Raw genomic sequence first — 25,138 nt, forward strand, 5'->3', positions numbered from 1 at the left:
ATAGCTTTTCCTTATGAAGGCAGGTACAAAATTTTAACCCTTTCACTGACCTGATACAACAGGAAAGTCTGAACAAGTTATAGACAAGGTGCCACTAAATTATTAGCTAAAATAGTAAATCACTAATTACGGTGGAGTATTTCTTGAATAATAATGTAATTCACACCATTTTAAGTAATTAAAAAATTCATTCCATTAATGCTTGACAATAATGTTCAGAAACAACTTCCCAATAACTAGAACTGAAGCACGATTCAGGAAGCTTGCACCAAATGAGTATTAAAGTATAAATATTATTCAGGACTGTTCTGTTTAATTCCCTAGTCCATTGTGGGAGTTCATATAAGAAAGACAGGTTGGGCTGAAGATAAATAGCGACACTATATTGATAAACATTATATTACATTATAGTTTTGAAGTTAGTTTACTGATAAACACTGCACCAGATTACTGTGTCGACAAACAGATATTACTCATGTCTAATCACAAACATGGCCAATGCTTTTTGAAAACTTGCACCTTATCAAATAATTTTATAAAAAATAATTGTATCTTCAGTACAGGACTTCAAAATACTGAAATATATGCATTACTATTTAATATAAATAGTAATGCATATATCTCAATACAGCACTGCACCACTTCAACAGTTTGTAACTTGTTTTTTTTAAAATGAATTTAATTCTCAATTCATCATCACGGTACTTAAGAAAAACAAGGTAACATACCTTAATGACTACTGCCCAGTGACACTGACATCCACCATCAAGTGCTTCAAAAGGCTGGTCATGGTACGCATTAAGTCCAGCCTCCCTGACAACCCTGACCCTCTGCAATTTGCCTACCACTGAAACAGGTCCATGGCAGACGCCATCATCGTGGCCCTACATTCATCTCTGGAGCATCTTGACAGTAAAGACACCTACATTAAACGATTGCTTATTGATTACTGCTCCACCTTCAGGATTATAATTTCAAGCAATCTCATCTCCAAATTCTGAGGCCTGAGACTCAACACCTCCTTTTGCAACTGGATCCTTAACTTCCTGACCAGCAGAGCGCAATGAGTAAGGATAGCCAGCAATCATCCTCAACACTGGTGCCCCACAAAGCTGCATCCTCAGCCCCCAACTCTACCCCCCTATACACTCATGAATGCATGGACAGATTCTACTCTAACTCCATCTACACGTTTGCAGATGATACCACCCTAGTGGGCCATATCTCAAATAACGAAGATTCGGAGTATTGGACGGAGATAGAGAGCCTAGTGACATGTGTGATGACAACAACCTTTCCCTCAATGTCAGCAAAACAAAAGAGCTGGTCATTGACCTCAGGAATGTGAGCAGTGTACAAGCTCTTGTCTAATCAATGGTGCTGAAGTCGAGAAGGTTGAGAGCTTCAAGTTCCGAGGAGTGAACATCACCAATAGCCTGTTCAACCACGTAGACACCATGGCCAAGAAAGCTCACCACACCTCTTCTTCCTCAGGAGGCTAAAGAAATTTGACATGTCCCTATTGACCCTCACCAATTCTTATCAATGCTCCATAGAAAGCATTCTATCCCCATGCATCAGGACTTGGTGCGGCAACTGCTCTGCCCATGCCCGCAAGAAACTGCAGAGTTGTGGCACAGCTCAGCACATCATGGAAACCAGCTTCCCCTCCATGGAAAGTCTATACTTCTCACTGCCTCGGTAAAGTAGCCAGCATAATCAAAGTGCCCATCCACTCCGGACATTCTCTCTTCTCCCCCTCCCCCCAACCACCCCCCCCCCCCACCGCCCATCGGGCAGAAGAAACAAAAGCCTGAAAGCATGCGCCACCAGGCTCAAGGACAACTTCTATCTCGCTCTTATAAGACTATTGACTGGTTCCTGAGTACCTGACTCTTGACCTCACAATCTACCTCGTTATGACCTTACACCTTATTGTCTGCCTGCACTGCACTTTCTCTGGAACTGTAACATCTTATTCTGCATTCTGTTATTGTTTTACCTCATACTACCTCATTGCACTATGTAATAAATTGATCTGTATGAACAGTATGCAAGACAAGTTTTTCACTACACACTTGAAAGGAAGAAAGGGAAAGCAAATCTATTAACTTTACTTGTCAATCTCTGCAATTTTGTATCTGTTCAGCCATTGAAACTTCAGAAGATCTCAGCTTTCTGCACATGCTCAATCAAACACAGAAGTCCACAGAACACTACAGCACAGAAAACAGGCCATTCAGCCCTTCTAGTCTGTGCTGAAACTTTATTCCACATTGACCTGCACCCTGTCCATAACCCTCCAGACCTCTCCCATCCATGTATCTATCCAATTTATTCTTAAAACTTAAGAGTGAGCCCGCATTTACCACGTCAGATGGCAGCTCATTCGAAAACTCCCACCACTCTCTGAGTGAAGAAGTTCCCACTAATGTTCCCCCTAAACCTTTCCCCTTTCACCCAAAGCCATGTCCTCTTGTACCTATCTCTCCTAATCTAGGTGGAAAGAGCCTACTCGCTATACCCCTCATAATTTTGTAAACCTCTATCAAATCTCCCCTCATTCTTCTATACTCCAAGGAATAAAGTCCTAACCTGTTGAATCTTTCCCTGTAACTCAACTCCTGAAGACCCGGCAACATTCTAGTAAATCTTCTCTGCACTCTTTCAATCTTACTGATATCCTTCCTATAGTTAGGTGACCAGAACTGCACACAATACTCCAAATTTGGCCTCACCAATGTCTTCTACAACCTCACCATAACATCCCAACTCCTATACTCAATACTTTGATTTATGACTGCCAGGATGCCAAAGGCATTCTTTATAACCCTGTCTACCTGTGACACCACTTTCAGGGAATTTTGTATCTGAACTCCCACATCCCTTTGTTCCTCCGCATTCCTCAGTGCCCTACCATTTACTGTGTATGTCCTACCTTGATTTGTCCTTCCAAAATGCAACACCTCACACTTGTCTGCATTAAATTCCATCTGCCATTTTCTGGCCCATTTTTCCAGTTGGTCCACATCCCTCTGCAAGCTTTGAAAGTCTTCCTCGCTGTCCACAACGCCACCAATCTTAGTGTCATCAGCAAACTTGCTGATCCAATTTACCACATTATCATCTAGATCATTGATATAGACAACAAACAACAATGGACCCAGCACAGATCCCTGAGGCACACCACTAGTCACAGGCCTCCAGTCTGAGAAACAATCATCCACTACCACTCTCTGTCTTCTCCCACACAGCCAATTTCGAATCCAGTTTACAACCTCTCCATGGATACCTAGTGTCTGAACCTTCTGAACTAACCTCCCATGTGGGACCTTGTCATTGGCCTTACTAAAGTCCACGTAGACAACATCCATAGCCTTTCCTTCTGAGTCTGAGACAGAATGAATGACATATGGTGCCACAAGTCATTGTGCTCCATGTGAAGTCCAGTGGTGGGCCCAGTCTGGCTGGCATACCCCAGTATGGCAAATTATCTTCCTGATCCTACACCAGGTGAGATCTCAAGACGAGATACTCCAATGATTTTTTTTTTGGAGAGTCTAGGTCCACAGTTAAAGATGTAAAAAGAAAAATAAATAAATTGTTCTGAAGTGACACATTTATAACCATTTTCAGATTTTTCGTATGTTGTAATTATTCCTTTTTATTTTTAATTAATTTTGAAATAGTCTTTTTAACCATTTACTTCCACATCTTTGACAGAAAAACCCTAGTTCTTATCTTTGTTTTTAGTCAAAGCCTGTTGAAGGAGTTCAAGTGCACAGGAGTTCAAGTTCACCATTACATAGCCCATAGCGAAGTTGCAGAGGGCCAGTGGAATCAACTTCTCGGTAAGTGCAACTTGAGTGGTGAATGGCGATTGTTGCATTATTGTGCTCAGAACAGTGGGCTGAATGTTAAATCATACGGGAAACACAAGGGCAAATTGTAATGAATTATTTAGTAATTAACAATGCACATTTTTCACTCTTCTGCTTATTCAGTAATGGTGATTTTGTTGATTAAATTGGTTATCTTGGTGGCAAATCAAATTTTTGGTTTTTCTCCCACAGTCAACCTATTCTTTAAGATTAGAAATAGAAACTATAAAGATTAGAAATAGAAACTATAAAGGAATTAAATGTATCATTTACACAGGCAGAATATTAATTGTTCAATTTCCCCCATGATACAAGAGGACTCTCACCCTTAAATCGGAAGGTTATGGAGTCAGGTCTGACTTCAGGTTCAAGCACACAGCGTGAACTAACATTAGCAATACAGCACTCAACAGTTAAAGATGCACATTTTTGAGATTTTAAATCCAGTCTCCAGTTTATTTAGGGATGAAAGGACAATTCAAATTATGTTGTGGCCAGTGTCCTGATTAACATCATACACAAATGATTACTATTCAATCCAAGCCATCTCCAACACTTCCAGAAGCAACTCCATACAATGTCACAACCTTCCAAATATTGTCATGGATGAATCAAAAGGTGAATCAGGATGGGAAAGCTAAATCCATATATTTTAGCAAGTCATAAACTCTGTTGCTTTGCCAGTGAAATTGTTACTTCCCCCAGCTATTCACTCAGGCCGAATCACGCAATGCAGAAGCTTTCGTAGAAACCCAAGTCTCAATTCCCAAAGCTATGGTTTTCCACCCCAACATTCCTCCTTTATTCATCTTTCCATTACCATGAAACTCCATTTCCCCAATACCCTCCTCAGCTCTGCAGAAAGTTTATATTGCAATCAAAAAGGAATTGAAAATGGAAAAATTTAAGGTACAGTTTTAACTCTTATAAGTGTTTTAAAAGTTTTAAGCGGTAGAGTGGGGGCTGGACTGCACAGGCGCGGTGCAGGCAGTTTAAAAAGTGGGGACAGAAAAAAAACCAGAGGCTTTGTGGGTTTCGCTTCAGAGCAGAAAAGTTTTTCTTTTTTTATCATTTTTATTAGTGTATTAATTATAAGGGTTAGTTTTAAATAGGGTTGTAATTATTAGGGTTAGATTTTTTATAAGGTACTTTTATAAGTGTTTTAAAAGTTTTGAGCGGTAGAGTGGGGGCTGGACTGCGCAGGCGCGGCACAGGCAGTTTAAAGGGCAAACAGCCTATACAGCGGGCAGCGTCGGAGTGGGCAGTGGAGCGAGAGGGAGCAGAGTGTTCTGGGCTTTGACTTAAGGGGCTTCGGCGTAAAGGGGCGAGGAAAGGTAGGTGACAAGTTACAGAAGGAGTATGAGTGAGGTTTCCTGTACTCAGTGTCAGATGTGGGAGTTCCCGGAGTCTCCCTGCCTCCGGGAAGGCTACGTCTGCGCCCGGTGTGTCAAGCTGAAGCTCCTGAGGGACCGTGTTAGGGAACTGGAGATGCAGCTCGATGACTGTCGTCTGGTCAGAGAGTGAGGAGGTGATAGAGAGGAGTTATAGGCAGGTGGTAACACCGGGACCATCGGAATCAGGCAATTGGGTCACAGTCAGGAGGGGGAAGGGGAAGGGGAAGAGTCAGGTACTAGAGAGTACCCCTGTGGCTGTACCCCTTGACAATAAGTACTCCTGTTTGAGTACTGTTGGGGGAGACAGCCTACCTGGGGGAAGCAACAGTGGCAGTGTCTCTGGCATAGAGCCCGGCCCTGTGGCTCAGATGGGTAGGGAAGGAGTGAGGAGGGCACTAGTGATAGGGGACTCTACAGTTAGGTGGGCAGACAAGCGATTCTGTGTACGCAGAAAAGAAACTCGGAAGGTAGTTTGCCTCCCAGGTGCCAGGGTCTGGGATGTTTCTGATCGCGTCCAAGTTATCCTGAAGGGGGAAGGAGAACAGCCAGAGGTCGTGGTACATATAGGTACCAACGACATAGGTAGGGAAAGGAATGAGGTCCTGAAAAGAGACTATAGAGAATTAGGAAGCAAGTTGAGAAGGAGGACCTCTAGTAATTTCCGGATTACTGCCTGTGCTAAGTGACAGTGGGTATAGGAACAGAATGAGGAGGAGGTTAAATGCGTGGTTGAGGGATTGGATTACGGAGCAGGGATTCAGTCTTCTGGATCATTGGGGCCTCTTTTGGGGCAGGTATGACCTGTTCAAAGAGGATGGGTTGCACTTGAATCCCAGGGGGACCAACATACTGGCGGGGAGGTTTGCTAAGGCTACTGGGGAGAGTTTAAACTAGAATTGCTGGGGGGGTGGGATCTGTACTGGAGAGACTGGGGAAGAGGTGTTTGGCTCTCAAATAGAGGAAGCTAGGAGTAAAAACATAGGCAGGTGATAGAGAAGGGAAGTGTTCAGACAGGCTTGAGATGTGTCCATTTTAATGCAAGGAGTATTGTGAACAAGGCGGATGAGCTTAGAGCTTGGATCGATACTTGGAGCTATGATGTGGTGGCCATTACGGAGACTTGGATGGCTCCGGGGCTGGAATGGTTGATTCAAGTGCCGGGTTTTAGATGTTTCAGAAAGGACAGGGAGGGAGGCAAAAGAGGTGGGGGGAGCGGCACTGTTGATCAGAGATAGTGTCACGGCTGCGGAAAAGGTGGACGTTGTGGAGGGATTGTCTACGGAGTCTGTGGATGAAGGTCAGGAACAGGAAGGGGTCGTTACTGGGTGTTTTTTATAGGCCACCCAATAGTGACAGGGTTATTGAGGAGCAGATAGGGAAGCAGATCCTAGAAAGGTGTGAGAATAACAGAGTTGTTGTGATGGGGGATTTTAATTTCCCAAACATCGACTGGCATCCCCAGACAGTGAGGGGTTTAGATGGAGTGGAGTTAGGTGTGTTCAGGAAGGGTTCTCGACACAGAATGTAGATGGACCTACAAGAGGAGAGGCTGTGCTTGATTTGATATTGGGAAATGAACCTGGTCAGGTGTCAGATCTCTCAGTGGGTGAACATTTTGGTGATAGTGATCATAATTTTTATGATCCTTTACTTTAGCACTGGAGAGAGATAGGAACAGACAGACTAGAAAGGCGTTTACTTGGAGTAAAGGGAATTATGAGGTTCTCAGGCAGGAAATTGGAAGAGTAAATTGGGAACACATGTTCTCTGGGAAAAGTACGGAAGATACGTGGCAAATATTCAGGGGGTGTTTGTGTGGAGTTCTGCACAGACATGTTCCGATGAGACAGGGGAGTCACGAGAAGATACAGGAACCGTGGTGTACGAAGGCTATAATAAATCTAGTCAAAAGGAAAAGAAAAGCATACAAAAGTAGGTAATGTTAGAGATCTGGAAGAGTACAAGGCTAAAAGGAAGGAACTTAAGAAAGAGATTAGGAGAGCCAGAAGAGGACATGAGAAGGCCTTGGCGGGCAGGATTAAGAAAAACCCCAAGGGGTTCTACAAGTATCTGAAGAGCAAGAGGATAAGATGCGAAAGGATAGGGCCTATCAAGTGCAGCAGTGGGAAAGTGTGTATGGATCCGGAAGAAATAGCGGAGGTACTTAATGAATACTTTATGTCAGTATTCACTATGGAAAAAGATCTTGGGGATTGTAGTGGGGACTTGCAGCGGCCTGAAAAGCTTGAGCATGTAGATATTAGAAAGAAGGTGGTGCTGAAACTTTTGGAAAGCATCAAGTTAGATAAGACGCCAGGACCGGGTGGGATGTACCACAGGTTGCTGTGGGAGGCGAGGGAGGAGATTGCGGAGCCTCTGACGATGATCTTTGCGTCGTCGATGGAGACGGGAGAGGTTCAGGAAGATTGGAGGGTTGCGGATGTTGTTCCCTTATTCAAGAAGGGGAGTAGGGATAGCCCAGGGAATTATAGACCGGTGAGTCTTACCTCAGTGGTTGGTAAGCTGATGGAGAAAATCCTGAGAGGCAGGATTTATGAACACTTGGAGAGGTATAATATGATTACAAATAGTCAGCATGGCTTTGTCAAGGGCAGGTCCTGCCTTATGAGCCTGATTGAATTTCTTGAGGATGTGACTAAACAGATCAATGAAGGGAGAGCAGCAGATGTAGTGTATATGGATTTCAGCAAGGCGTTTGGTAAGGTACCCCATGCGAGGCTTATGGAGAAGGTGAGGAGACATGGGATCCAAGGGGACATTGCAGTGTGGATCCAGAACTGGCTGGCCCACAGAAGGCAAAGGGTGGTTGTTGAAGGGTCGTATTCTGAGTGGAGGTCAGTGACCAGTGGTGTACCTCAGGAATCTGTACTGGGACCCTTACTCTTTGTGATTTTTATAAATGACCTGGATGAGGAAGTGGAGGGGTGGGTTAGTAAGTTTGCGGATGACACAAAAGTTGGGGGTGTTGTGGATAGTTTGGAGGGCTGTCAGAGGTTACAGAGGGACATAGATAGGATGCAAAGTTGGGCTGAGAAGTGGCAGATGCAGTTCAACCCAGATAAGTGTGAAGTGGTTCATTTTGGTAGGTCAATTATGTTGGCGGAATATAGTATTAATGGTAGGACTCTTGGCAGTGTGGAGGATCAGAGGGATCTTGGGGTCCGAGTCCATAGGACGCTCAAAGCGGCTGCACAGGTTGACTCTGTGGTTAAGAAGGCATACGGTGCATTGTCCTTCATCAATCGGGGAATTGAATTTAGGAGCCGAGAAGTATTGTTGCAGCTATATAGGTCCCTGGTCAGACCCCACTTGGAGTACTGTGCTCAGTTCTGGTCGCCTCACTACAGGAAAGATGTAGAAGCCATAGAGAGGGTGCAGAAGAGATTTACAAGGATGCTGCCTGGAATGCGGAGCATGCCTTATGAAAGCAGGCTGAGGGAACTCGGCCTTTTCTCCTTGGAGAGATGGAGGATGAGGGGGGACCTGATAGAAGTGTATAAGATGATGAGAGGTATTGATTGGGTCGATAGTCAGAGGCTTTTCCCCAGGGCTGAAATGGTGGTCACAAGAGGACATAGGTTTAAGGTGCTGGGGAGTAGATATAGAGGAGATGTCAGGGGTAAGTTTTTTACTCAGGGAGTGGTGAGTGTGTGGAATGGGCTGCCGGAAACGGTGGTGGAGGCGGATACGATAGGGTCTTTCAAGAGACTGTTAGATAGGTACATGGAGCTGAATAAAATAAAGGACTATGGGTAAGCCTAGTAATTTCTAGGGTAGGGAAATGTTCGGCACAGCTTTGTGGACCGAAGGGCCTGAATTGTGCTGTAGTTTTTCTGTGTTCTATGTTCAGTATAATGTTGAGTGTGACCTGTGTAGGAAGCTGCTCCTAAAGCTTACCTGAATAGGCTGGAACACTGAGAGTTTTAGCATCGAACTTCATGGGCGCTGGCTTCAAAATCTATAACACAAAATTCACAAAGAAATAAGTTTACTGTGACAATTTACAGTTTAAGAGGCATTTAGACAAGCACATGAATATGCAGGGAATGAAGGGATATGGATCATGTGCTGGCAAAAGAGATTAGTTTAATTTCCTATCATGTTCGGCACAGACATCGTGGGCTGAAGGACCTGTTCCTATGCTGCACTCTTCTATGTTCTATAAAGATTAATATGTTTAACACCACAAAAAAATAAACTAATTCAGAAGAAAAAATGGAAACAGAAAGCAAATAAGTCCTAGCATGAAATTCAAGATGCCAACTCAGTTCATTAAATAAGGATTTTGAACCACTTCCAACAGATTCTCATCAAGGATGATTCATGGATCTGATGAAACTCCCTGCCTTGGCATCAATGTTTTCTTTATACTGATGGTGGGCATGAAACCCTCTTCCAATCTGATCAGATGATACAACCAACAAAATCACCTCTTTTCAAATGGGGCTGTCACATTGAGTAAATTGCTCCTTCAAAGAAAATTGGCAATGGCTGCTCAGTCTTGCCGTTTGATTTGAAAGTGCCACAGCTTACAATTGAATACAAGGACTGGTGGAGTGGAAGATGATGGCAAGGGGAACACTATCCTTGCTCTGGATGGGAAGAGAGAGTAATGGAGCAAAAAAGTATGGGAAACTGGGGAGACATTTGAAAACCCTGTCAACTACACAAGAGAGGAAGCGCAGTTAAGGAAGGAGGAATACATCTCAAAGGCACTAGTGTGGAATGTCTCGTCATCAGAACAGAAGTGAGGAGACAGAGAAACTTGAAGCATGGAATGGAGCCTTTACAGGAAGCAGGGTGGATGCAAACACCAGCCTTTTTAGCTCATCCCTTCCCACCATCCAGAGACTCAAACAGTCTTCCCAAATAAAGCAGTAAACTTGCACTTCTTCCAATTTAATATATTGCATTTGTAACGTACAATGTGGTCTCCTCTGCAATGAGAGCAACTAAGTACAAATTGAGTGACTGCTTTGCAGAACACCTCCATTCAGTCTGCAGTAGTGACCAAGCTTCCAGTTCCCTGTCATTGTAATCACAAGATCACAAGACAAGGGAGCAGAAGCAGGCCATTCGGCCCATCGAGTCTGCTCCAAGGAAAAGGGAAAAAGAAATGGGGTGGGAAAAAAAAACTATTCTAATCCCATTTTCCAGCCTTATCCCCATATCCCTTGATACCCTGACTATTTAGATATCTGTCTATCTCCTCCTTGAACACCCCCACTGATCTGGCCTCCACTGCTGTGCGTGGCAAGGAGTTCCACAATTTCACCACCCTCTGGGTAAAGAAATTTCTCTTCATCTCTGTCTTGAAACTGTACCCTCTAATTCTAAGATTGTGCCCTCTGGTCCTGGACTCGCCCACCAAGGGAAACAGCCTAGCCACATCTACTCTATCCTTTCCTGTCAACATTTTAAATGTCACTACGAGGTCCCCTCTCATCCTTCTGTACTCCAGTGAGTACAGTCCAAGAGCCGACAAACGCTCATCATACGCAAGCCCTTTCATTCCCGAAATCATTCTCGTAAATCTCCTCTGAACCCTCTCCAACGTCAGCACATCCTTCCTAAGATGCGGGACCCAAAACTGCGCAGTATTCCAAATGAGGCCTCACTAGTGCCCCGTAGAGCCTCATCAACACTTCCTTACTTTTATACACTATACCTCTCGAGATGAATGCCAACATAGCATTCGCTTTCTTAACCACCGATCCAACCTGGTGGTTAACTTTTAAGGTATCCTGCATGAGTACCCCCAAGTCCCTTTGTACTACCGTACTTTCAATCTTCTCTCCTTCTAGATAATAATCTACCCGCTTATTTCTGCTTCCAAAGCATACAACTGCACATTTCTCAACATTGAATCTCATCTGCCATTTCCTTGCCCATTCTCCTAAACTGTCTAGGTCCCTCTGCATCCTTTCTATTTCCTCTATGCTCCCTACTCCTCCACTTATCTTCTCTATCCCTGTCCCACTCTGATTTTTGTGTTGCCTCCTACGCTGCTCTAACGAATCCCAATGATAGTTCAAGAAACAGCAGTTTATTTTCCATTTGGGCACTGGGCTCAGAACTCAATGTTGAATTCAATGATTTCAGGTAACTGGCCCTTCCTTGCATCAGAGCTGTGCAGGTGCAACATGATCTTTCTCTCCAGATATTGCCTGATCTGCTGAATATTTCCAGTATTTTGTTCCAGATTTCCAGCAACTGCTATGTCACTGTTCCTATAGCTTTCTTTGTTTTTTCTCTGGCTCTAACTGTGAGCACTGGAAGTAATTGATCCCAGGAAACCCTTGGTTTCCACCCTAACATAAACATTCCGTCCCTTCCCCCTTCCACAATCTCTCACTGCAGCCTCTCCCCCGACCACACCGCCCCCCACAACTGTTTTTTCACTTCCCCAGTTCTGATCAGGATTGTTGACCTGAAACACAGACTCCACAAATGATGCATGACCTGCTCATCATTTTCAGCATTTCTGTTTTGTTTTGGTTCCACTTTTGTCTCAGTTGGCCAGGATCAGGAAGCAAAAATTGGCTGATGAGAAAATAAAATCAGTGTGATGTATTTTTTTCATTACTTCCCTCTGTGTGGACAAGAAAGTAGTGAGTTATGATAGGGAGAGATCTGATCATTTACCACAAATGAAGTAGCTCAACAGTTGTCTGACTTCGTCAAAACACTATCAGCCCACCTTCCAAACGACTGAAGAGCATTTTGAGTACAAAAGAAAACCATAATATCTAGGACAAGCCAGAAGAAAATACCATTTTTATGTCCCAGATGTCGAATGTGATATTGGGGACTGGATACACAAAACTTGATTGCAAGACCACTGTGCTTTTGTCTTTAAAAAGGAAACAGCCAGTGTCACTGAGAGAAAGAGTATAAAAGACGGACCCAAAAGTTATCAAGCACACACACACACACAAACACATACGAAATGGTTTACATTTAGCATCATTTGTATGATATTGTGCAGAAACACTGAGCTACTGTGTAACTATAAACAGCTTCCTTTCCCGCAATTTCAAATCCTTTGGTTTCGAAGCAATTTATCCTTGCAGATCAATGCATTAACAAAGGAAGGAAATATTCCTAGTTCTTAGTGTCTAACATGAATACTTCAGTAAACTGGTCTGCAGAAAGGAGGAGGGTGTTTGTGTACATCCGATAACACTAATAAATATTCCTGGAAGAAAACTGAATCACTAAGAAAAATCAACTAAGCTAAAAAGAAATGCAAATAAAAACAAATCTTTAAGTTATATTAAAGCAAACTTTTAGTTACCTTGGGGTTGTCCATAATGGGTGTCACTATAAGATCAGCATCAGTGTACGTAAGCCGCTTGATCTCGGAGGTCATATCCTAATGGTTGACAAATATATAAAGTTTCACAAGAACAAAACTGTACAAAACATATAATGAAATTAATCTGCAAACAATAACCATAAATACATTAAAAAGTCACATCTATACACACTGCTGTGAATGTTACCCGTTACTATTCATACCTATACATTTACAATGGAGACTGGTTGGATAACTTTATTGTGTTGTAATTACAGGTGAACACAATGGGTACAATTATGTGTTACTAGCTTGGACTTTTGATCTCCAGGTTAAGAGAAGTTCCTGACATGGGCATAACCATTCTAACGAAATCCCATTTTGATAATATCATAAAGCGATTCTGTTATATCTTCTGGAAAACTCAGAGAATCATAAAACTACAAATGAACACAACAAGAAAGAAGAAAGGGCATTGACCTGAAACATCAACTTGGTTTCTCTCTCCACAGACGCTGTTTGACCAGTATCTCCAATATTTTCTGTTTCAAATGTCCAGCATCTGTTGTATTTTGCTTTTAAGTCTACTATTTGCATACAACAGTGACTAACCGATAGCACAGGTTTACATCTTAAGGTAAATGTGATTATCATTGTAGATTTAAAATCTGTAAACAAAACCATAAATTCCCCACAAAAATGCAATGTTGTTGATCCTGCAAACTATTCAAGTCATGTTTAAGTTTTACAGAATCTTAGAACTGAATTTGCAATAAACAATGCTACACTGAGCAAACAATGAAAAAGAGAAAAGAAATTTTTCTTATTCTCCAAGTGTACTTCACTGGCAATAGTATGAGACACAACAGAGTTACTAACAATCTGTCGGAGGAACTCAGTGGATCGAGCAGCATCTGTGGGTGTAAGGAAATGGTCAACGTTTAGGTCAAAACCTCAACAATTCCCTTCCTTGCACAGATGTTGCTCCAGATTCCAGCATCTGCAGTCTCTTTTGTCCCCATAACTAAGTTATTACTGGATGAACCGTGCTAACACTGAAGATTCAAAACGAGAACAAATCCAAACTTGCTGGTAACTGCTCAATCATCATGCCAAATAACGGTGCTGCAGTCAATGTTATCAATTTCCCTTGTGTTACCGGATGAGCTGCAACCTCTAACTAAATATTGCAAAGACTGAAATCGTCACACTTAGCCCATAATCACCCTTGCCTCATCTGTTTCAACCACAATCCTTGACCACTGTTGCAATTAGAATCAGATTTCTCATAACCATGATTTCTAACCGACCCCAACCATTTGTCACGAGTGCCTATTTTTACATTCATTTCACTGCTGAACTTTCACTTTACCTCAGCTTACCTGCCACAGAAACCATCATCATGCCTGCGTCAGGTCGGGAAGTGACTCAGACAAAGCACACAATCTTTCACCCTCAATTTAGTTCAGCTCATTTCAACAATAATAATTCATTCTGGACTGAGTCCTTGTTGACTGGCTCCTGCTCCCCCATTGCTTCCAAATTAAAATTCTTAAAAACTCATGTTTGCACTGACATGGGCTTTGCCCTGCCTGGCACCCACCCCATCTACAATCAATCTGGCTAATGCCCTCCACCATTCACAGAAATTGCTGTTCCTCCAAGTTTGACCTTGACCATTTTCCAACCCATCTCATCTGGGCAACATAATCAGGAGCTTCACCCCACTAAATCCCTCTGTTTTTACACCTCTGCTGATCTTAAAGCACCTAACAGTTAAAGCACTGCAGAAACTCATGTGCTATCTTTCAACAACAGACAATATTAATAAATACTACAATATGGTTGCAGAACCATCTAATAGGCAGCATTTACTACAATATCTATTTTACAATCACAGTGTCTGATTTGCACTGGTAAACTTTTTATTCTTGAAGCTTGAAGGTTTCTTCAATAAAAATTAACTGGTTCATTTCTAAACACAACATTGGAGATTGGTGGGCAATACAATAACTAAAATATTTTCAAAAATGACACTTTTCCCAATTTTCACATCAACCTGATTTTTGCCCTGAAAGACGAAGGACATACCTCGCTGGCTGTGACCAGCATTCAGCCATGCAAACTGAAGCAAGTTCCAAACTTAGCACTCACACTGTCAATCCAGAACTCTGTGACATTAAAAAGAACCAAATCTCTGTTTGCCTTACTGCTGGACACCCCAGGGTTATGCTGGGGAAAATCACCCATCAAACCCCCATAATACTGTCCGAGACAAAGCTGCCATTTGGACTGGCAAAACAGCAGCCAATCCAAGCAAGTTCAGGTATTTGGCACCACGAGCAGAGATTCTGAATGTTGACTTGGGTCCAATAAGAGCTGGATTATTACCAAATTTCCTGACTGGTAGAATGAATGAATCATTTCAATAAATTACAAAATACTTCCAATCACTTCAGTTAACCTCTTCACACACAAAAATGTCCTGATCAATAATACTATATTTTCTCTGAAATTATATTTTCAAAAGTGGAACTTGAATTCAATCACTCATCTTAAAAATTTTTCACTCCTACAGTAGCACTTCCATTTGAACATACAACCAAGCTACTGAATCCTTTCTTAGTGCGGAGTTGCACTGTGGGCCTTATCTCTTCAAATAACTCCTTGTTTTCATCCAAACTGCCCATTTTTATGACCACAGAAAGTTTTTATGAAAACATTGCAATGTTTATTTAGCCTGAAACTTTACAATCCTCCAAAACCATAAATCAAATGTGATATTAAGATTTACATTTCTAAAGCACCTTTCACAGCCTTCGGCTAGTGCTGCTCGGGGGGAGGGGGGTTTAAATTAGAGTTGCAGAGGGGTGGGAACCAGAGTAGCATGGCAGCAAGTGGAGAGACTGTGGGGATAGTGCATGTTTAGACTAAAGGCAAAGATGGAAACTGAAAGGTTGAGCACGGTGGGACTAATGTTCTGAGTTGCATCTATTTCAAAGCAAGGAGTATTGTAGGTAAGGCAGATGAACTTAAAGCATGGATCCATACGTGGAATTATGATGTTGTCACCATTAGTGAGACTTGGTTGCAGGAGGGGCAGGACTGGCAGCTCAGTGTTCTGGAGTTGCGTTGTTTTAGACATGATAGAGAGGGAGGTATTTAAAGGGGGAGGGGTGGCATGACTCATCAGCGAAAATGTCATGGCAGTGCTCAGAGAGAACATATTAGAGGGCTCGACTACTGAGGCAATTTGGGTGGAACTGAGAAATTAAAATAGGATGACCACGTTCATGGGACTATATCATAGAGTTCCCAATAGTCAGCGGCATTTAGAGGAGCAAATTTGTAGACAGATAGCAGACAGTTGCAGAATATATAAAGCTGCGATAGTAGGTGATTTTAACTTTCCACATATTGACTGGGACTCCCATACTGTAAAAGGACTGGATGGGATAGAGTTTGTAAAATGTGTTCAGGAAAGTTTCTTTAATCAACATGTAAAGGTCCCAGCTAGAGAGAGCATGACTCTGGATCTCCTCTTTGGGAATGAGACAGGGCAGGTGAGAAGCGAGTGTAGGGAAACACTTTGGATCTAGTGATAATAATTCCAAGAGAACTATGGAGAAGGATAGGACTGGTCCGAGGGTTAAGATTCTAAACCAGAGGAAGGCCAATTTTGAGGGCATCAGAAGGGATCTCCCAAGCGTGCATTGGGATAGGTTGTTTTGAGGCAAAGAGATGCTTGGTAAGTGGGAGGCCTTCAGAAGTGAAATATTGAGAGTGTAGAATCTGTGTGTTCCTGTTAGAATAAAAGGCAAGGCTAACAGGTTTAGGGATATTGAGGCCTGAAGAAAAAGGAGGTGCGTATCAGGTATAGGCAGTTAGGATCAAATGAGACGCTTGAGTGTAAGAAATGCAAGAGAACACTTAAGAGAGAAATCAAGAGGGCTAAAGGTGAAAGAGAATCCCAGGGGTTCCAAAAGCTACAGTAAGAGCAAAAGGATAGTAAGGGACAAAATTGGTCCTCTTGAAGATCAGCGTCATCATCTATGCGTGGAGCTGAAAGAGATGGATGAGATCTTGAATGAATTTTTTGCATCTGTATTTACTCCAGAGACAGACGCAAGAGTTCACGGAACTAAGAAAAAAGAGTAGTGAGGACATGGACCATATCTGAATTACAGAAGAGGAGGTTCTTGCTGTCTTGAAGCGAATTAGGGTGGATAAATCCCCGGGGCCTGATGAGGTGTCCCCTGAGAACCTGTGGGAAGCTGCTGGAGAAATTGCAGGGGCCCTGGCAGAGATATTTAGAATGTCCTTAGCCATGGGACTGGAAGATAGTTAATGTTGTTCCGTTGTTTAAAAAAGGCCCTCAGAATAAGCCGGGAATTTATAGGCCAGTTGAGTCTGATGTCAGTCATGGGTAGATTATTGGAAGGTATTCTAAGGGACAGGATATACAAGTATTTGGATAGGCAGGGTCAGCTTAGGGATAGCCAACCTGGCTTTGTGCATGGCAGGTCTCATCTAACCAATTTTACAGAGTTTTTTGAGGCGGTTACCAGGAAGGTTGATCAGGGGAAGGCAGTGGACGTTGTCTGCATGGACTTTAGCAAGGCCTTTGACAAGATCCCACATGGGAGGCTGGTCCAGAAGGTTAAGTCACTTCGCATTCAGGATGAAGTAGTCAATTGGATTCAACATTGGCTTAGCGGGAGAAACCAGAGGGTGGTAGTAGATGGTTGTCTCTCTAATTGGAAGCAAACTGGTGGTGTGCTACAGGGATTGGTGCTCGGCCTGTTGTTGTTTATCATCTATATTAATGATTTAGATGATAATGTGGTAAACTGGATCAGCAAATTTGCAGATGGCACCAAGATTGGGGGTGTAGTGGACAGCATGAGAGGCTATCAAAGCTTGCAGTGTGATCTGGACCAATTGGGAAAATAGGCTGAAAAATGGCAGATGGAATTAATACAGACAAGTGTGAGGTGATGCACTTTGGGAGGACAAACCAGGGTGAGACTTGCATAGTGAATGGTAGGGCACTGAGGTGTGCGGTAGAAGAAAGGGACTTGGGAATACAGATCCATAATTCCTTGAAAATGACACCACATTTTCACACAGGGTCATAAAGAGAGCTTTTGGCACATTGGCCTTTATAAATCAGGGCACTGAGTACAGGAGTTCGGATGTTATGTTGAGTTGTAAAAGACGTTGGCGAGGCTGAATTTAGAATATTATGTGCAGTTCTGGTCACCTACCTACAAAGAAAGATATCAATACGCTTGGAAGAGAAAATTTACAAGGATGTTGAGTTATAGGGAATGGTTGAATAGATTAGGATTTTATTCCCTGGAGCGCAGGAGAATGAGGGGAGATGTTATAGAGATATACAAAATTATGAGGGGTATAGATACGGTGAATGCATGCAGTCTTTTTCCCTTCAGGTTGGGTGAGACTAGAACTAGAGGTCATAGGTTTAAGGTGAAGGGTGAAGTATTTAAGGGGAATCTGAGGGGGAACTACTTCACTCAGAGGGTGGTGCGAGTGTGGAATGAGCTGCCAGTGGAAGTGGTGGATGCGGGTTCAATTGTAAAATTTAAGAGAAGTTTGGACAGCTGCATGGATGGAAGAGGTATGGAGGGCTATGGTCCATGAACAGGTAGATGGAACTAGGCAGAAAATTAGGCCAGCATGGACTAGATGGGCCAAAGGGCCTGTTTCAGTGCTGTAGTGCTGTATGACATTCCAAAGTACATTCCAATCAAGTGCAGCTGACGTATAGTCAACTGCTGTAATGGTGGGAACATGGCAGCCACTTTGCACACAGCAAACTTGCACAAACAACAATGTGATAACATTGAGTAGTGATGAAACACCACAGGTCACTTTTCTGCTCCTTGAAATAGTGTCATGGATTATTTGCACCTGCCTGGAGAAGAAACATGGCTTTGATTTAACTACATGAAACTGCTATGGACAGTTATATCCTACTTATACTGATAGTGACCGAAATCACAGTTCCTGTTTTGAATTGAAAACACGAGATGGTCTGATATGTGAACTCTGCACTGAACCTGCCAAGAGGCAATGTTACTTCCATTCCAAGAATGATTCAGGGGGAACAGCATGAGTACTTTACAGAAGTGTTAACGATTCCAACGTGAGAGTAGGAGAATGCTCCTTTTGGGGAACTGTGCCTTTAATGAAATCTTTTTGGATCTTATCCCGATGTGCTTCTCACATATCAGACTAGAAAAGTCCACCTTGCAAACTATTGGATGGTCATGTACATCTCCAATATTCGCAACACTTAAGGTACTTCATTCAATATGACCAAGCAATGGATAGAGATTGCAAGTTAAAATTCAATTAGAATTAACATAATCACAGTTTATCCTGAAGTTAGGAGCTATGGTTTGGCACTGAGGACCCAATATATTCAATCGAGCATTTTCTGGAAACACATGATCTGCCAATTCAGTGATATCACCAAAGTGAACTGGAGGCAATGGGACCCAATGTAGTAGTTCTTTGCCAGAGTGAGAAATTACATATTTTAAAAAAATCTATCAAGGCATATCTTTCCATTTAAATTGCATACAAGACAAAAGGAGATAAAAGATACTCCAAAACATTTCCTCCCCTTTACATTCAGTGTTCTGCAGATTATATAAAGGACTATTTAGATCCAATCAAATATTAAGACTTTTACATTTCTGGTGGTGCCCATGTTTATATACTTTATTTTTTATGTCAGACAATCATTTTACCACAGTGCAAACTCAACAAACAGAAACCAAAGATTCAATATCAAACTGCTTCCTGTCCAGCAGTATTCTAGTGATATTTACTTTGTTTTGTGGCATCCCGAAAGCAATCAGGATACAGAACTCATAGTTAAAAAAAAAGTCGAGTCAAACTCAAAGCACTATCATACTGCCAGACAGAAAGTGCACAAGAGCCTCTACTTCCTCAGGAGACTAAAGAAATTTGGCATGCCCCCGATGACCCTCATCAATTTTTATAGATGTACTACAGAAAGCATCCTATCTGGATTATGGCAACTGCTCTACCTGTGACCGCAAGAAACTGCAAGAGAGTCGTGGACACAGCTCAGCACATCATGGAAACCCCTCCATGGACTCTGTCAACACTTCTCGCTGCCTCTGTAAAGCGGCCAACATAATCAAAGACACCACCCCCTTGAACATTCTCTCCTCTCCCCCTCCCATCAGGCAGAAGATAAAAAACCCTGAAAGAATGTACCACCAGGCTCAAGAACAGCTTCAATCCCATTGTTTTAAGACTGCTCCACCTGCAGAGTTCTTCCAGTTTATTTTTGCTCCAGATTACAGCCATTGAAGTCTCTCGTATCTCCAGCATTTTCTCACTCTGCCAAAAAAAATTAACCGCAATACCTTTTCAAGCCACTAGAGGGGAGAAAGGAGCTGTTTGACAGCAAGAATTCAATGACAAATTGAAGGAATTTCTAGGAGGAACAAGAGACTGCAGCAGCTGGAATTTGGAGTAAAGGTAGTGCTGGAAGATCTCAGTGGGTCAACCCTCTGGGTTCTTCTAGCGTTTTATTTTTTGCTGAAAGATTTTTTACATGCAGGTAACAATTTGCAGCTAACAATTTGCTCAATCGATAACAAAGTGAAGAGAAGATTCTGGCTGCCAAAGTGACATTAATTCTATAGTAAACCTATAACTGCCGGATCGTATTCAATTCAAACAGAAAAAAAGAAAAATAGGAGCAGGAGTATGCTATTTGTCCCTTCAGGTTTGCTCCACCATTCAGTATGATGACGGCTGATCATCCAAATTTAGTGCCCTGTTCCAGCTTTCTTCCTGTATCCTATGATCCCTCTAGCCCGAAGAACAATACTCAAATGCTTCTTGAAAATATTCAATGATTTGGCTTCAGCTGCTTTCACAGGTTCACCACTGTCTGGGAAAAAAAAATTCTCATCTCAGTTTTAAACAGCATACCCCTAATCCTTTGACTTGACCCCTGATCCTGTACTCCCCTGTCATCGGGAACATCTTTCCTGCTTCTAATCTGTCTAATCCTATTAGAATTTCTTACAAATCCCCTCTCAATCTTCTAAACTCTAAGCCCAATTGATCTAATCACCCTTCATACATCGGTACTGCCATTCCAGGGATCAGTCCAGCAAATTTTCACTGAACTCCATCCACCACATCGACGTCCATCCTCAGATAAGGAGACCGAAACTGCATGTCACATTCAAGGTGTGATCCCAACAAGGTCCTGGAGAACTGCAGCAAGACATCTCTGCTCCTGTACTCGAATCCTATCACTACGAAGGCTACAGTTTCCCTTCTCAGTCACCTGCTGCACCGATATGCTCACCTGCATAAGGACACCCAGATCTCATAGTACCTCCCCCTTTCCCAATCTATCGCCAGTCAGATAATGATATACCTTTCTGTTATTGCCACCAAAGTGGATAACCTCACGTTTATCCACATTAAACTTCATCTGTCATACATCTGCCCACTCCCTCACTGTGTCCAAATCAACCTGGAGCTTCCCCAGCACCCTCCTCAAGCCTCCCCCAGCCTCGTTTCATCTGCAAATCTGGAGATATCGCATTTAATTCCCTTGTCCAAATCATTGATATGACAAGTAGCTGGGACCAAGCAGTGATCCCTGTGGTACCCTAATGGTCACTGACGAACACTCAGAAAAAGATCCAATCATTCCTACTTTCTGTTGGCCAACCAATTCTCTATCCATATCAGTACCTAACCTCCAATTCCCTGTACTTTAATTTTGCACACTAATCTCTTATATGGGAAACTTACTGCAGTATAGATTGGTAGGGCTGTGGCTGCTATTCACCAGACAAGGCTCTGATCCCATTTAGAACAAGCTTTCTCAAAATCCAAATGTTCCATATCTATTAGTACTCCCTCATCTATTGTTGGTCAACTCCCCAAAACTTCCAAGCACTATTTCCCTTTCAGAAATCCACAATGACCGAGTCAGAAATAAAAACAAAAAATACTGGAAACACTCAGGTTAGGCAGTATCAATGGAAAGAGAAATAGTTAGTATTTCAGGCCTGGGACTCTTCATCAGAACTGAGTGGAAACAAAATTAGTTTCCAGAAGAGAAAGTGGGCAAGGGATGGGTGGAACAAGTAACTTAATGTGGTAGTTAAGTTTCTTCTTTGTGTAATTTGTTGCTAATAGCAAGGCAATGGGAATATTAACCAGGCCAGAATACAAATAGAAAAAAGAAAAATTGAGCCAAAATGACAAGCAGAAAGCAGAAAATAAGTTGAAACCAATGGAAGCTTGAGAAACAGCATTTCACCTTCTCTCTGGGCATGATGAATTCCCTCACTCACTCTTTCTGTCTGTATCAGTACTGGCCATTTCTACCTATCATCATTTTGACTCCTTAGGAGATATGGTGTGAGACTTCAATTTACAGAATTGTTCTTTTGCCGTAATGAACAATGCACCACATTCAATTTATTTATTGCTGAAACTAAACATTGTGAAGCAAAGCATCTGGATGAGGTTCATTATGAATAAATGAGTACCTTGCATTGGTATTTACCAAGGAGAAGGACATGGAGGATAGTGAGATCAGTATGGAGCATGCTAATATGCTAGGGCATTTTGAGATATAGAAAGAGATGGTATTGGGTCTCTAGAAAAACATTAAGATGGGTAAGTCTCCAAGGCCTGATGGCAGAAACCCCATTATTAAGATAGACAAGAGATGAGATTGCTGAGGCCTTGACCAAGATTTTCGTGTCCTCTCTAGCCACAGGCAACATCCCAGAGGACTAATGTTGTTCTGTTGTTTAAGGAAAATAGGGATAATCCTGGACTGGTGAGTCTCACATCAGTGGTAGGGAAGCTATTGGAGAGGATTCTTAGGGATTAATGAGCATTTGGAAAACTATGGCCCAATTAGGGACAGTCAGCTTGACTTTGTGCAGGAGAAGTCGTCTTACTAACTTGATTGAGCTTTTCGAGGAGGTGAAGAAGGTGGTCGAAGAAGGTAGGGCAGTGGATGTTGTCAACATGGATTTTAATAAGGCACTCGAGAAGGTGCCTCATGGTAGGCTCATCCAGAAGATTAAGATTCATATGATGCATGTGTTTGGATTCAGAATTAGCTTGCCTGTAGGACAGAGGGTCGTGGTTGATGGGTCTTATTCAGGCTGGAGGTCCGTAGCCAGTAATGTTCTGCAGAGATCTGTACTAGTACTTCTCCTGTTTGTGATATATATAATAACTTGGATGAAAGTGTGGATGGATGGGTTAGTAAGTTTGCAGATGACACAAAGTTTGGTGGTTTTGTGGATAGTGTAGAAGATTGCGAAAGGATACAGTGGGATATAGATCAGTTGCAGATATGGGCAGAGAAATGGCAGATGGGAGTTTCACCCAGGAGAATGTGAGGTGTTGCACTTTGGGAGATCAAATATAAAGGGACAGCACACAGTTAATGGTAGGACCCTAACAGCGTTGAGTGAAATCATGGGGCCTAAGTCCATAGCTCCCTGAAAGTGACTGCACAGGTTGATAATATGGTTAAGAAGGCATACGGCATGCTTGCCTTTATTAGTCGATGCACTGAGTTCAAAGGTCAGGAAGTTAAGCTGCAGCTTTATAAAGCTCTGGTTAGGCTGCATCTGGAGTATTGCATTCGATTCTGTTTGCCCCATTATGGGAAGGATGTGGAGGCTTTGGGGAGGGTGCAGAAGAGGTTTACCAGGATGCTGCTTGGATTAGAGGGCATATGCTACAAGGAGAGGTTGGACAAACTCGGGTTGCTTTCTCTGGAGCGGTGAAGGCTGAGGGAAGACAGAGGGGAGACGTGATAGAAATACACAAGGTTATGAGAAGCACAGATATAGTGGACAGTCAGTATCTTTTTCCAAGGGTCAAAATGTCTAATACTGGCGGGCATACATTTTAGGTGAGAAGGGGAAAGTTCAAAGGAGATGAGCTGACCAAGTTTTTTTTAAATATATATACACATACTGTATACACACACACATAATTGTTATATATGGGTGCCTGGAATGTGCTGCCCGGAGTGGTGGTGGAGGCAGATACGATACAGGTGTTGGAGAGGCTCTAAGATAGGCTGATCAATAATGCATACAATGGAGGGATATGGACCACATGCAGACAAGGATTTAGTTTAATTAGGCATCATTAGTTCAGCACAACATCATAGACTGAAGGGCCTGTTCTTGTGCTGTAGTGTTCTTTGTTCCGTAGTGTTCTTTGTTCCATGATATTTTGATTTACTTCACCCAGCCTCCTGGATAAACAAAATTTCACTTAAGGAAGAATTTGAGAGTGCCACTGTTGGAAAATAGGGGGTCAAAAAAAACATAAGTAAATTATACCAAAAAATCTTTAACACCAAAACTGGTTTATGTTGACATATGGCAGCCATTGACATCCATGATTCAATTCTCCAACCAGCTGCCAGTGACAGATGGAGATGGTTAAAAGGAACAGAAGGAATAAGAATAGGAATAAGAGTACACGGGCAGGTTCAAGGCTTTTCTTTGAAGGAGGGAGAGATGTCAATGATGGAATGCAACATAGTAAATTATTTGAAATTTTTTTTACAGCACTACAAAATGATCCACACTTACTGTTTCCACAGGTGAAGTGTTGACCTTGTTCGAATATTGGAGCAGAAAGAAAGCATTTTGCCATTTCTCCTATTATGCCATTCATTATTATGCTCAGATCATGCCTACATAACCACCTTTTCCCACATCCCATTATACCTGTAGAACATAGAACACTACAGCACTGGACATTCAGCCCACAATGTTGTGCCGATCTTGATGCCAATTTATACTAAATGTTCTCCTCCCGTTTATCATCCATATCCCTCCATTCCCTTCATATTCATGTATCTACCTAAAAGCCTCTTAAACTCCATCAAACTGCCTACTTCCACTACTATCCCAGTAACCTATTACAGCCACCTACCACTCTCTGCACAAAAAAACTTGACCCTCATGTCGTCTTTAAACTTCACACCCCGCCCCCCCCCCACCCGAACCTTAAATGTCAAACACCAGAGGACATGCTTTTGTACCCTAGGGAAAAAGATTCTGACTGTCTACTCTATCTATGCCTCTCATAATTTTAAAAACCTCCATTAGGTCTCCCCTAAGCCTCTGACAGTCTAAGGAGAACAACCCAAGCTTGCCCAACCTGTCCTTATAAATCATACCCTCTAGTCCAGGCAGCATGCTGGTAAACCTCTTCTGCACGATTTTCTGTCTCCACATCCACGGCGACCAAAATTGCACACAATACTCCAAGTGCAGTCAGACTAAACTTTTACATAGTTTCAGCACGACTTCCTTACTCTTATACCCAATGAAGGCAAGCATACCATACACCTTCATTGTCACCTTATCCACTTGCATGCCACTTTTAGTGAACTCTGGACCAAGACCCCAAGATACCTCTCTGTACCTCAATGCTATTAAGAGGTCTACCATTAACTC

The 25,138-nt window shown here is 42.5% G+C and overlaps 1 protein-coding gene across 2 annotated transcripts in view; it reads right to left on the reverse strand.

Moving 5' to 3' along the window:
* Positions 1 to 25,138, reverse strand: part of ulk4 (unc-51 like kinase 4) — a 527,384-nt gene that overhangs the window by 434,382 nt on the left and 67,864 nt on the right. For both annotated transcript variants that reach the window (XM_052015441.1, XM_052015440.1), the window contains exons 13-14: positions 12,594 to 12,671; positions 9,194 to 9,254 (exon numbers count right to left, since the gene is read on the reverse strand). In XM_052015441.1, coding sequence (XP_051871401.1) covers positions 9,194 to 9,254; positions 12,594 to 12,671 — 139 coding nt within the window. The remainder of the gene's footprint in view (positions 1 to 9,193; positions 9,255 to 12,593; positions 12,672 to 25,138) is intronic.

Source organism: Pristis pectinata, chromosome 5 (genome assembly GCF_009764475.1).
Source record: "Pristis pectinata isolate sPriPec2 chromosome 5, sPriPec2.1.pri, whole genome shotgun sequence".
NCBI classification, from domain to species: Eukaryota; Metazoa; Chordata; class Chondrichthyes; order Rhinopristiformes; family Pristidae; genus Pristis; species Pristis pectinata.